Source organism: Rhamphochromis longiceps, linkage group LG3 (assembly GCF_057381845.1).
Source record: "Rhamphochromis longiceps isolate RC_006_pf linkage group LG3, R_longiceps_female_GT1.1, whole genome shotgun sequence".
NCBI lineage: Eukaryota > Metazoa > Chordata > Actinopteri > Cichliformes > Cichlidae > Rhamphochromis > Rhamphochromis longiceps.
In genome coordinates this window covers 57,995,207-58,008,844 of record NC_140559.1, presented here as the reverse complement: position 1 = coordinate 58,008,844, position 13,638 = coordinate 57,995,207, and the positions used below count along the sequence as shown (strand labels likewise).

Sequence of the window (13,638 nt, the reverse complement as noted above, 5' to 3'; positions counted from 1 at the left end):
GTAGTTACTTATCTAAGGTGGAAAGTTTTTTTTTCTTGTTTGTTTGTTTTGTTTTTGCTTTGTTTTATTATTTGCTTCGAGCCCTGTGCACAGGAGCTGCATGCAAAAAGATCTTTTGTTAAAAGGGTTGGCGTAATAAGCAAATGCTTCAGCCAATACCTTTTGATTAGCCTTGTCTCATGCTTTCTTGCTTTGTGGTAGATCTCTGTTCTGTTTTCACTGAGATATTTGAATGCTAATCAATAAAAATCAAATCAAATAAAAAAAAATCAAACAATGAAGAGAATAAAGCACGTACTGTGCAGTTGCTGCAACTTGGCGAGAGGCGTGTTGCACAACAAAGTTGCAGCACATCGCTTCCCAAATAGATGTTCCTTACCGGAAAACCCGTGAGCACGAACGTAACTATGTCTGTGGCTTTACTAACTGTACACTCTCGTACACAGACGTAGGTGGAGCGAAGGAGGCGACAGAGCGGCTCTGTCAAGAACTTCGTGGAGTCTGTAGTGCCGTGTTTCCTGCTCTTTTTTGGCTTAAAATAAGATACAAATTATTGAGAAACAGCGGGGGATATCGAGGAGCGTGAGCTGGACTTGGACACAGCCATGGACCGTAAGTGGAGCTGCTTTTATTTACTCATCTCAGACACGGGAGGCGAAACTGTACAGGGAGTTGTTTTGCGCACAAGGGAAAGCCCCGCTATCATTGGGTTTTGCGCCAACAGGAGGAGTCTGTTCCCGAATAGTAAGCTAACGTACAGACAGAAGTTTGACTTAACTTTGGTTTATCGCATACATGTGAAATAGCCGAGAGAAACTTGATGTTTAACTGAATGAATTTCTCAGCTTGTGGACAACTCAACTGGCACGAGCGGAGCGAACCAAACAAGTCTCGCGCTGCCAAGAGGCCTGTGGGGTTTGTCCACTTGAGAGATTTCCTTCTAGCCACTGAAACTTCGTTCAGAACTCTCGCCATTTAATGTTTTTCTGTATGTAAGTGGAAATATTCTTTGTGAATCACGCACTCAAAAGCTTGTCAGTAACAGTGAATAGTGTATTTTAAATTCGGCCTGGTTAAAATCACCGTATAACGTTCTTTTCAATAAAAAAAAAGTCGTATTTAATTGGTCGACGCGTTTAGCAACCGCCCACTCCGGCTTTAATTGACAAAAACGGTTCCGATAGGAAATTGTGGTAATAAGCTCTGTGTTCAGGAGAACACGTGTATGCAGATACTGTGAAGATTTCACAGCCGCCTCCGTTTCTATTTTATTCCATATATACCTTTGCCTTTAGGCTAAACCATAAACAAACGAGATTTTATAATGGAGTTCTGTTGACTTCCTATGTTTAGAGTGCAGCCACACTTTATGCAAATGTTATAAACCTTAAAATAGATTATGTTTGTTGATAAGTGTCACTTATCTCTGTCTTGGTTGTCGATATTGGCACGACAAACAGCCAACATCTGACTGAGCATCATAAAAGTATGTCCCTTTGTTCGGTCAGTAAAATTGAAAGTGATTCTAGCAACAGTATCGAAGGCCTCAGCTGTGATGCTCTTAATTCAGTCATTAATGATCTTTCGGTCATTGTGGGTATGTGCTTTCACTTTCACATCATCCAGACTCAGTAAGTAGAAAAGACTGTCTTTCACATAAGTGGTCAAAATGCAGTCATTACAGACTCATGTCATCCTTTTATTTTAACAAACAACAACTTTTGTTTGTTTGTTTGTTATTTTTAGTCTTCACTTTGGGGCTTTGCACAGCCTCTTCATTCAGTATTATTCTGGCATTTTAGGTATGATCAGAAAAAGCAAGAATAATGTCTTTGAGCTAAGGCTAGAAAGCGAACATGTTACAGCATGGAAAGGACTCTACTCAAGCTTTTGAGCTGAACCTTTCCTGCCTGCTGATGGGTGGAGCTTTGATCGACTCACCCAGCGTTACACCTTACTTACTGCCTGAAACTGGAGTGCACCCTGCACTAAAGGCTTCCAGCAACAAAGCTGGTAACCTGACACCAATATTAAAAGCCCTGCCTGTCATTGTTTGCCTTTTTCTGCACTTCGTCTCCTTCTCGGTAGCTTTGCAGGCAAGTGGTTTATGACAACCAGAGATTATATTTAGCTGGGAGGCCCTTGTATCTCGGCATCCTTCGACCCCGTTGGACGCTGCACTCTCCTGTAGAATTCCACCCTGACCTCACCACAAATGACAAACTCTGACTAAACCTCAAATATGCAACAAATCTGTTTTCTGTTATTTTTGTCATCTCCACCACCACTGCGTGCTTCCTCGTGGAAGTCGTAGATGGAAAACCTGCAGTTTTTCCTCAATAAGTTGGTTAAATTCCTTTCTTGTTTCTGTTCACCACAGCTGGATATGGATGGAGCCTTACCCCGCTCAACCAGGGTAAGCACACTTTCCTTTTTAAAAAGAATTACTGATGTTCTCTGCAGTGATTTCATGAGTAAACATTTCTACCCTCGGGTGTAGTGATGATCGATGAGGCTGTCTGTGTTGACACACTGACACAAGTAAAGCAGTATTTCACAATGACACAATGCCTTTGCTTTCCTCAACAGCTCCCTACATAGAGATTATCGAGCAGCCAAAGCAAAGGGGGATGAGATTTAGGTACAAGTGTGAGGGACGGTCTGCTGGCAGCATTCCCGGAGAAAAAAGCAATGACACCACTAAGACGCACCCAGCAATCAAGGTGAGTTGGCACAACTTACTGATGCGTTTTAGCGACGATTCATTAAATATCATTTACATTACAGATAATATACACATTGGTGAAGATTTAGGTAAAACGGGTGCATGCAACCACAGCAACTGTTTCCACAGTGACTCATGTACGTCAACTGTACATTTATGGTGGAGAAGGTCAGTGCTGAAAAAATGCTTTCTGCAGCTGAAACATCTGTTTTTCCTGTTGAATGTTAGGAACACAGACTGTGTATGCGTGATGGATGATGCAAGAAAGAAATCCAATATTATATTATATATTATATAATATCATATATATATTTGTGTTGATCATTTCAATTGAAAACGTAATTTCCAGAAGAATACATTTTTCCTACAATATCGGCAAAATTAATTCTGGACTATGAAAGAATGGATGTTATCAGCTAACGCTAACAAGCTTGGTTTGCAAGGTACATCTGTTAGTACAAAGTCATAAACCCAAACTGAAGAATGGACCTGTCTGACAGGCAGTTAGTGCAGATAACTTATATTAAAAATGTCCTAGAAGGCATCAGTACTATAAACATAGTTGAGATGTCCAGTTCGTTAACTTGAATTAAAGGGGTGAAGCATTGCAAACAACTTAGTCATAGACCCTAAAATGAACAGCACCACCAGTAAGTCATCAGACGAACGTTTGTGTATCAGAACCTGTAATTCTTCTCTGCAAGTTGCATGCAGTGAGTTTGTTTTAGCTGCAGACAATGCAAGTGCCCTTATGGCTGAACCTTCTATCAGTAAAACTCTGTTTTTTTATGGACAGGTGCACAACTACAGCGGCCCCCTGCGTGTTCGCATCTCATTGGTGACAAAGAACTCACCCTACAAGCCTCATCCTCATGAGCTGGTTGGAAAAGACTGCAAACACGGCTACTATGAGGCTGACCTGCAGGAGAGACGGATACACAGGTAGGACTAGTTTGTATGTAAAGATAAAATTAGACACTTCAGAGAAACCTAAAGGAAAAAAAGCAATACAGAGCGCTACGGTGTCTCGAGGAAAACTACAGTTTCAGGCTAATGCAAAGTGAAGTTTTGCAGTGACTGACCTAGATTAGCCCTTGATCGGTTCTGGAAAATGACGTGTGTACTGTCACCTTGCTTGGTGTCTAGATGAGCAAAAATTTAACAGAATACTTTTTTTTAGCACAAAAGAGTTAACATTTCCTCTGTATTACAACCAGAACAAAATTTCCACAAGTTGGAAAAAAAACCCCAAATCATTCCCAATTTGGTTCTGAAGTGGAAATACTGACTGATAAGATATGTTGAAACCTACTGAACCCATATACCTGGCAAGACATGACAGTTTTTTTCTGTCTTCATTGAAACAGTGACAAAAGTCAAACAAATCAGCTTGTACTGCAGACAGATGTGTGCACTGTGATTCAACATGAGCAACTGCACGTGCTTATGTTAGGCAATTGTTTTTCACACTGAACAGTTTATATCCTGATCATTGCTCTAGATCACCACACGAGTTATAAAAGGGAAACCGTTACACTGTTATTTCTAATTATAGTCTCCCTGGAGTCTAAATTAATGAAACATCATGTTAAATAACCCAGAAAAGTACATAAAAAAATCTGTATGCTAACAAGCTTTTAATTGTTAAACTATATTTGACTGTGACTAACAACAACAATAATAATAATAATAAAAAAATAATAATAATTAGGTTAGGTTATAATGCAGGTATAATGCAGGTACTGGACACAAGCAGTTCAAACACAGTCATTATAGTGCAGCCAGAATAAGGGTAGATATGGGGTAGAAGTCAAGAACAGCAAATACTTCAGGAAGTAGCAGTGCAATGCCTACTATTTCGTTAACCAAAAAAGTAAACTGGGTCAAAAGATGATTGCATGAACTGTGTTGCTAGATGTCTAAAAAGTTGTTTTGTTTTTTGTCTTTTCAGTTTTCAGAACCTGGGTATACAATGTGTGAAGAAGAAGGATGTAAATGAGGCCATCACTTGTAGACTGCAGACAAACAATAACCCCTTTAACAGTAAGTGGCCATAGTTAGAGATGAGTCTCCACCACAGATTTTAGTGATTGTTTATGTTAACTACCTTTGTCCTTAAAGGATATGATAACATCATTTTGGAGGATAATTGTAATCATGTGCTTAATTTGGATTACTGACTTCTTCTCATGCAACAGCTATGCGTTAACTTCTGTATGGTCAACTCTTATCAACAACACTAAGCAAATTCTACTTCATGTTTGTTACTGAGACGATAGCGGGTGGTGGCTGTGTGCTGAAAAGTAGTACGACAGGATGCAGTGGTTTGCTTGAGTGTTTTATTGTGTGTTGCGTACCACGCCCTTTTCCTTCTCTTTCTTGGATGCAGTTCCTGAGGCTAAGGTGTGGGAGGAAGAGTTTGACCTAAATTCAGTCCGGCTTTGCTTCCAGGCCTCCATCACTCTCTCTACAGGGGAGCTCTATCCTCTGGAGCCTGTGGTATCACAGCCCATCTATGACAACAGTGAGTTGAACACAGCACACGTGAACAGAAATGCATATGCACCAAATTAGCTGATATAGATATTTCTTATATGTTAATATAAGGTAAGAGGTGCTTATAGTAAGTACTGTACCATTGTAGAGAGACGAGTATCAGTCTGAGCTCTCTGTACCAGCACGTTCACACGTATAATCACGACTATAAAACTTCCAAATGTCCTGCAGCCTTCCATGCCCTCAGTGATTCTCTGTTCCTCTTTGCAAATTAATGTTTCCTCTCAGTTTGAAGGTATTTACAAGAAATAGACATCACCACAGACTCACTTGTGGATCAAACACATACATCTGTGTTTCTCCAAACAGCTGAAAAAGTTTAATTTCACTTTCGAAAAATGTCAATTGTCTGTGTTTCAAAAAACAAACAAACAAAAAAAGTAGACAAAGTAAGCCAAATAAAACGGAGACGTTAGCCACCCAAGTATCGAAGTGCCAGCCAGAGCGGGCCTCACTGTGCGTTTAGCATTTGTGTGATATTTAAGTGTTGCACTACTATCGTGTTCATGGGCACATAAAGGCTTTTGTTCTGTCTTGCAGGGGCTCCAAACACAGCAGAGCTAAAGATCTGCAGAGTCAACCGCAACTCTGGAAGCTGCAAAGGAGGGGATGAAATCTTTCTGCTGTGTGACAAAGTGCAAAAAGGTACAGTGTTACTGTACAGATACCGAAAGAGCACAGCGGCACACAGCACAACTAAACCTACACTTTCAGACTGAATAATCCATAAATAGAACTCAGGACTGAGTAAGCAGATGTAAAACTTGCAATACACGTAGAGCGGAAACGGTGTAAGTCCTTTACACCCACAGAAGATTGTGTGAGAAGAGAAGAAGTTAGAAGCAAGTGGTCTCAAAATAGAAGAGTGACTCACTTAATAAAATATACTATATGAGGTGACTGGGTTTCCATTTTTTACAGCAGCTGTCATGGCTTAGTTTCCTTCTTCAAAACAGCAGATGTGCTAATTATGCATGTAATGGATATATTAAAAAAGTTAAAAAGAAAATGCAGACTACCTGGCATTACACACTAAACTGACCCGTCCTATATCATAATGCAACTTACAAACACGTGTTAGAGAGACGTACTGAGGCTTTCAGTGCTCATTTCCCCTTTAAGTTACAGCAAGTCCACTTTTTTACTGGACATACGTGGTTAGCCAACCTTAAGTAGAGCAAGACTGTGTCTTCTTACAGTCAACCTCAGGATCTGTTATTCAAATAAAATGTTCTGTATTTCTTAACAAAACTTCTCGACTGGTCACACTGAAAAAATCTGTTCTTTCCAGATGAACTAAATCAGCTTTACCCTCATTCCCCTAAAATGGTTTTTAAAAAGGCTTTTTTTATCTGGAAGTTTTACTTCTACCACTGCCTTTCCTGTTGCCAAATTATCTGACAGATTCCACTTCAGAGAAACAACTAAGGAATAACACGATTGTGTTTGTCCAGAGCAGTGAGTTTACACAGTGATATCATTTTTGTTGTTGTTCAGATACAGAATAGGCTGCTAGCTGATGCCAGAGCCAACAAAGCTGCCACTTAATGAACATACGTAGGTCAAATATGCCAATACTGATATATCTATACTCGAAGCCTCAAGCAATAAACACAGAAATTGTTTGAACATTATAATACAGGTCACCTGTAATAAAAAGATTTACTAGTCTCTTTGACCATGTGTGTTACTCCTACGTCTTCTTTGGCATGCTGTGACTTAGATATTCTAAGCAAACATGTAGTGAACATTAAGCTTATAGATGTTAGACAGCGCAGTCAACAACACTGCCCATTGTACAGTCAATGAGAATATTCTTGAATGACTGCACACTGACTGCTAATTAATGTTGGCTAATGTCAGACAGATATGGAAAACTGAAATTTGTCTGGGCCAACTGTAGACAAGGAAAGATAAATAACGGCTCGGTCTTGAAAGTCAATTGATGAAGCACTTTTCTCATAATGAAAGTAACACCAGCAACTCGACCAGCTGTTGTTATGTTATTTATTTATTGATTTAATATTGTAATATAGCATGTAGTGCTATATCCCAGATCATTCTATTTGCTAGTCACTGCTTCCCATTAATAGACTTTAAAGCCACATTAATCATGATATTGCACTATAATACACTACAGTTACACTTTAATAATTCATCAAACGACTGTCTTAAATGGGAAAGGTGTAACTTGCTAATTCAGTAAAAGGACTAGATGTTGTAGTCCCTGATAATGCATTGCGTTAAATGGCGAGAAGCTTGAGGGATGGCTGTTATGAGGAAAGGCAGCCCAGAAACCTTTGGTGTTTTACCCAGGCTAATCTGACATTTTTGGGGGGATTAGAGATCTGATCTAAATGATCATATTAAGATTTGGGACACATTATCAGTAGTGGACCTTGGATTCTTCTTCAAAGGGATAGAAAAGGTGATAGAGAGAAGTAAGACAAAAGAGACAAGATAGGAGAGTGCAGAGAGGAGAGCCAGAAGGGGGCGCTCGATCTGGCTTCCCACACCGCCCCGCCGGATCGGGCTGTATGCTCTACCTCCCCACTAGAATACAGTCTCCAAAAATGATCAGAGGAATTATTTTATTGTGTGTTGGTTTTTCCTGTCTGCAAACTTTGAACTCACTGAGGTTGTTTTCAGCAGGCAGCAGGTCTCAGCAGCAATGAGAGAAAAGTAGTGACAAGGACTTGATTTAGGTGGACACAAAGATGACTCCAAGGGAGTGCTAATGTTAGCTGCTAGGAAACTGCTGTAGGTGATGATGGAAATTTAAAAAAAAATGTTGACTGAAGCATCACGTATGCACTTCAGAAACCTCTGGGTTCAGACTGTGCCTTTGTTCCACGTGTGGGATTTCATTGCATCTCATGGAAGCTGCTGTGTGTAACACAATGCAAAGCAGTCACCTAATCTGTTTTTGTGCTGAGTTAAAGCTTTCTTCTTCTTCTCATTCTTTTCCAGTTCTTTTCATTTCTGTACAACAGTTTCTTTTAAAGTGATCACTTTATGCTCATTATACAAGCCTTTTTTTTCTTCCCTCACTTATCTGCTGCTGTTTGATCATGGCACACATATATGCTTTGTAATTTGGATGTGGGTGCTCCCCTGAGTATCATTTGATACATCTTAAACTGGATACAAATTGCATCATTGCGAAAAAAGATCGTGAGAAGGCTGAATTTTGTACTAGTTCATCTCTCGGTCCTGCTGTCTCTGGGAGCCTGTCACACAGCTACTTTCACAACGAGCGGCGCTGTCACATATCTGCTTTGAACATTAAACCCTTTTGGTTGAAGTTTAACAACTGAAGCTGGCTGCGAGCCTTCTGAGTTGTTGTTAGACTTGAGTGTTGCGTAGCAGCAAATGTGATGTAACACCCCCGGGGTCTTTTCTCTGTTAATCAAAAACATCAGAGCTGCTTTTGCACCGAAGCCGGCGAGTTAGTGCCCGATTATCTGATTATTCTTTTTGAGTTCTTCACCAGCTGCAGTATGTTGTTACATTTGCCATTTTCTGTTTCCCTGCAGAGGACATTGAGGTGCGTTTCTTCCAAGACTCTTGGGAGGGGAAGGGCACTTTCTCCCAAGCTGATGTCCACAGGCAGGTGGCCATTGTGTTTCGCACTCCGCCCTACCGTGACACTAACCTCACTGAGCCAGTGAGAGTCAAGATGCAACTCCGGCGGCCCTCTGACCGAGAAGTCAGTGAGCCAATGGACTTCCAGTACCTGCCGTCAGATCCAGGTAAAATATATTATATGCAGAAAATGTGCTGAATATGTGCAACTTTTCTCAAATTTAACTTCTTTATCATTTCCACCCTGGCAGATGAATACAGGCTGAGTGAGAAGAGAAAGCGGACAGGAGATATGTTCCAGAACCTGAAGCTAGGGCCCTTGCTATCTAGTGGTAGGTTAATAAGATTTTTTTTTCTGTCAGCTGAGCATAGTATAATTGGATAATGGTTACACTGTTGTTAAGCACGGTATTATAAAGACGTCTTCTGACATTTCAGTGACCACTCCACAAGATAGACAGCACCTAAACCCATCAAGGAGAAAGCTGACAGCCAAGCCTCAATTACTGAACCCACAAGCTGGTGAGTCTGTTGCAGATGTTCCTTCCTTATTTGAACTCATTTGAAGACATTTTACTTTACTTCCTGATATCTTTTACACCAACTAACAAATGGATTCATTCAAAAATTGTCATTTCTGGCAAATGTAATTTGATGATAGTTAATGTCCGCTTATAATAAGTAATACTCTAAATAATAAAACAGTAATTTAGATTGGTGTTAGTTTCAATCTCCTCGTCTTCCTGTCTTAAAGCAGTTGAGTCATTAGCGGTGAACTTTGTGTATGTGAAATATGTGATAAGGATTTTCTGCAGTGAGTTCTCAAATCACTTGCTTGTGTTTGCAGCAGCTGTGGTGCCCACTGGTCCCACTGGGGCAAAATCACATCCCCAATACCCCTTCCAACCAGGCCAGCTATTTTCTGAGCAGACAAAAGTAGAAGCCTCCAACATGTCAGCAGCTCCTACCAACCAGTGGAAGATGACAGCCCTGGGCTCCCAACCAAAAGCAAACCCAGTGTCTAGCTTTTCAATGAACCCATCACCGGCCACCTCTACCATCACTTCCACTTCCAATCAGGACTACTCAACGGTCAACCTGTCAGATCTTCATGAATTCTTCCCCAACATTTCCTCGACTATCACCCAGCAGGAGCCCTCAGCTTCTCAAGTAAACTTGGCCTCTTCACAGACAAGCAACTCCTTCGCCCTCCAGAGCACTCAGTTCCGGGGAGAGCCACCACTTGTTGATGACGATATCCCAGATTTCCCTAGCTTCACTGAAGGCCAGGTCCCAGTCAACCTGGACAGCCTCAACATGGATGACTTGGAGGATCTTCTGAACCCCCAAATCGTAAATCATCCTTCATGTCAGCCGACTGGCCCTTCGGGCTCCTCTACCGCTGCCCAGACTAGTGCAGCATCTCAGAACACTTCTGACCCTGCCAGCAACCCAGGAAGCACTTGGATGAATTACCCCAACAGCATTGTGCATCTGCTCCAGAACGAAATCATGACAGACAGCAGACCCAATAACAACCAAATGCTCGAAGACTTCGATGAGTTGATGTCTGCTGATGAGGACCGTCTTATTTCCATTTTTAACAGTGGAAGCCAAGCTGGGTTTGTGTCAGGACACCCGACTTAAAGTTTCTTTCATTTTTCCAAAGACCAATTGTATCTTCCCCTGTGGCCATCAGGACTAAAACTTCTTTATTATTGTAAGGCAAAAAAGGAAGTAGGCAGAGGAGACCGAATGTAGCAGCACTGCTCACTGTGGACACACTTCTTAAAATACCAGCAATGACTTTATGGTATTCAGTCTGACGCCTTGCCCAGTCATATAGTTTGTCTGATAAATTACAAAACCCATAATGTAGGTGATCAGATTTCATGCCCTGTGAAACCCATGTCCAGCATCTGTGACTAAACGTTTAGGTCACTGTCAACATATTGATGGTGGAGACAGATTCTCCAGCGAATGTTTTACGAAGACAGACAGCATGGGTACTTTGATAAAGGTATCCGGTGTGGTGATTATTTTTGGAACATGTTAAGCATGTTTTTGTACTGTCATTTGAACAATTTTGGTAGCTGTGGCCACAAAAATGTGCAGCTTTTGTCTCTTTTTTTGTCTTTATACAAAAGGGTTCATATATATGTAATCAGATCTAGAGGTAAGTCTACACAGATTATGTCCGTTTTTAAAAAAAAATTATCTCTTTGGATTGCACCATTGTTTTCTGAAGGTTAACACAAACTATCTGAATGTCTTGGAAACAAAATGAAGGTGTACATTTATCAAACAAGCAACATTACTATATATGTGCTTATACTAGAGATTGTGCTTTTTGTGGTAATAGTTTCCACTGCTCTGTAATCAGTTTTTCTACACTTATTTTATCAGTAATGGTTGCATTTTAACTCAGCTGTTTCAGACTTGCTATACTCTGCAGTAAGGTGCTTTACTGAAATGTAATTATGTTTTTACGTGTATTATGAAAGTGGATCGTAGTATAATTGTGCTTTTTTTTTTGGAATGAGACTTTGTCAACATACAAAACACTGTTTTGGCAATAAATACCACAACATATAAAGACGATTTTCAAAAGAGTATTTTACTTTGCAACTCTGTAACTGTTATACAGTACAAAGGTGGGAAAAAAAGGCGAACGCAAGAGACAAATGTAAAATGGCAACAAGGAGTACTTCAGTGGATCTTCTGAAAATGTGCATACAAATCAAGGATGTTAGTCTTCTTCCCGGCACTCGAGCCTGTTAGAATCTTGTTAGTACTACTATTCTTGTATACAATATTTTCAATACAAAATAAAAAAAATCTGAAAGTGTTTCAGGTCATTCAGAAAATTTTACAACACAAAAAGAAGAGACAAATTTAGTGTTTTGGATTTTTTTTTCTAGAAAAAAAAAAAGGATGAATTTGTGATCGGAGTTCAACCAATGATGTTCTAAATAGTTGCAGTCAGAGGACTGTACTGTCCAACCCATCTCCTGGGATCATCACGCACCTCTTCACATACTGTTACAGCAAAACTCCTCTCTTGGTCTGAGTGGCTTATGTTACCTCAAGATTGGTAACTTTGTTGATGACGTGGGAACGCCTGGGCACACACTCCAGGTCGAACTTGCTCTCGTATATGGTGGGGCAAACATTCCAGCGGTTGTTCCGATAGATTCCCAGGTATGTATACACATCTGGCTTGTACGAGAGAGGGCATTTGACCCCTGTGGCACGAATGACCGAATCCAGCCTCATGACCTCATTCTCATCAGTGAAGTTCTGGTTATAGGCACAAATGACCTGCTTGCCCTCTGCCTTGCGGTCAAATGGGCTGACTTTAACGAGTGAGATCTTGCCATCTAGGGCTGCTCTTGCCACACATTCCCAAGCGTGGTCCAACTTGAAACCAGTGTCCAAGTGCATAAGCCACTTGCCTGAGAGTACTCTATGGTTCAGGGCCAGCTCCCTCACTGTCTGGAAGGTGACGGGCCGGGAACTCGCCAAAAGTTTCTCCCAACTCTCCTGGAGTCCTGTGACATCCGCACCACTGGGGCAGTGGTTTGGGCCCACCACAGCAATCCACCCCACAGGGCTGACGCCACCCTCCTCGTCTCCAAATCTGGACACTTGGGAGGGCCTGTTACTCTCCAACCAGCCATCAAACTCGGATCTGGGAGTTCTTCTAGAGTCAAAAACAATCCAGGGGTCCATGTCTGCAGCCATGGCTTCAGCAGCATAGGTCTCTGCAGCAAAGGGGGTCCTCATCTCGCCATCAACAGGGCTCTCTTCTTCCTCCATAATGGTATAGCAGTTACACGAGTAAACAAGTTCTGAAGCCTGCCTGTTGAGTTGAAGAATGCAGTTATTATTTGAATAAAAAACCACTGGTTTAGCCTCTGTGTTAGCTTACAACCCTTTTGCTGTTATTTATTAGCTTACAACCCTGCCTAACTTCGACAGAAGTGGACAACTGAATTGCTTATGAATGCTACTAGCTAGCCTGCTACAACAGCGAAAGTTAGCGTATCTCTACCACTGATTCAGTTTCACACGAAAGTTGCTATCGACCCCAGCGTACCGCCTACAGCTGACATGTCAAAGAACACGCAGAACAGCTTTCTGACTGCTTTAGCATTGTTGTAGCTAGCCGACAAGCTAGTCGTCTTTATAAATGTACACACTCGTCCTGGCTAGCCATTTCTAGCCAGCTGTTGAATACAACTGACTCTTTAACATTCACAGTTTTCCCATTCAAAACGTAAATAATCGCACGCCGATGTTAAACTTTGAACATAAAGGCTTACTCTAGCCGTAGATGTCGAAGTTTGTTGTTCAGTGTTGATCTTCCGCATAAGCGCAGCAGCTCCTCTGTATCTAAGAGCCAAAACCCATTCAGGTGGCTGGCAGTTTAACTAATAATTATTTATACATCAATTAAATTACGTACCTCGTCCACAAATTCGACCGTATGCAACAATATAAATATATGATGTAAATATATATTTTTTACGTTTTGCTATAACAATTTTAAACATAAGTTATGCTGTACTAGATTCAGCGACTTTTAAAAAACTTGCATGTTCCTCGGTATGTGTACAAGTCAAATATGTAAGTTTCCCACATTTGTATTTTGTTAAGCTTAAAAAATAAACATGTTCCATTACTATGGTTAAATAAAAGTATTTCTTTTCTTTGCATTTGCGGAACGACAAGCGCTCCAACCTGACGGCACGGAGACCCTGCGGAAACAA

At 40.9% G+C, this 13,638-nt stretch overlaps 2 protein-coding genes across 3 annotated transcripts; one reads left to right on the top strand and one right to left on the bottom strand.

Annotated features, from left to right (window-relative positions):
* Positions 1-441: 441 nt before the first annotated feature.
* On the top strand, positions 442-11,526 carry rela (RELA proto-oncogene, NF-kB subunit a). Of its 2 annotated transcripts, none has more exons than XM_085400471.1 (11): positions 442-612; positions 2,381-2,416; positions 2,590-2,723; positions 3,522-3,667; positions 4,677-4,768; positions 5,115-5,249; positions 5,822-5,926; positions 8,818-9,033; positions 9,118-9,198; positions 9,305-9,388; positions 9,717-11,526. In XM_085400471.1, exons 1-11 carry the CDS (start codon positions 606-608, stop codon positions 10,511-10,513), a joined length of 1,833 nt encoding a protein of 610 aa, XP_085256597.1. In that variant the 5' UTR covers positions 442-605; the 3' UTR covers positions 10,514-11,526. The 2 variants fall into 2 exon arrangements, with proteins under 2 accessions (XP_085256597.1, XP_085256596.1); XM_085400470.1 differs by having other exon boundaries at positions 9,714-11,526.
* Positions 11,497-13,597, bottom strand: lg3h11orf68 (linkage group 3 C11orf68 homolog). Its single transcript, XM_085400473.1, has 3 exons — positions 13,335-13,597; positions 13,192-13,261; positions 11,497-12,728 (listed from the first exon to the last, which is right to left on the bottom strand). Exons 1-3 carry the CDS (start codon positions 13,420-13,422, stop codon positions 11,942-11,944), a joined length of 945 nt encoding a protein of 314 aa, XP_085256599.1. The 5' UTR covers positions 13,423-13,597; the 3' UTR covers positions 11,497-11,941.
* Between the last annotated feature and the right edge of the window lie 41 nt (positions 13,598-13,638).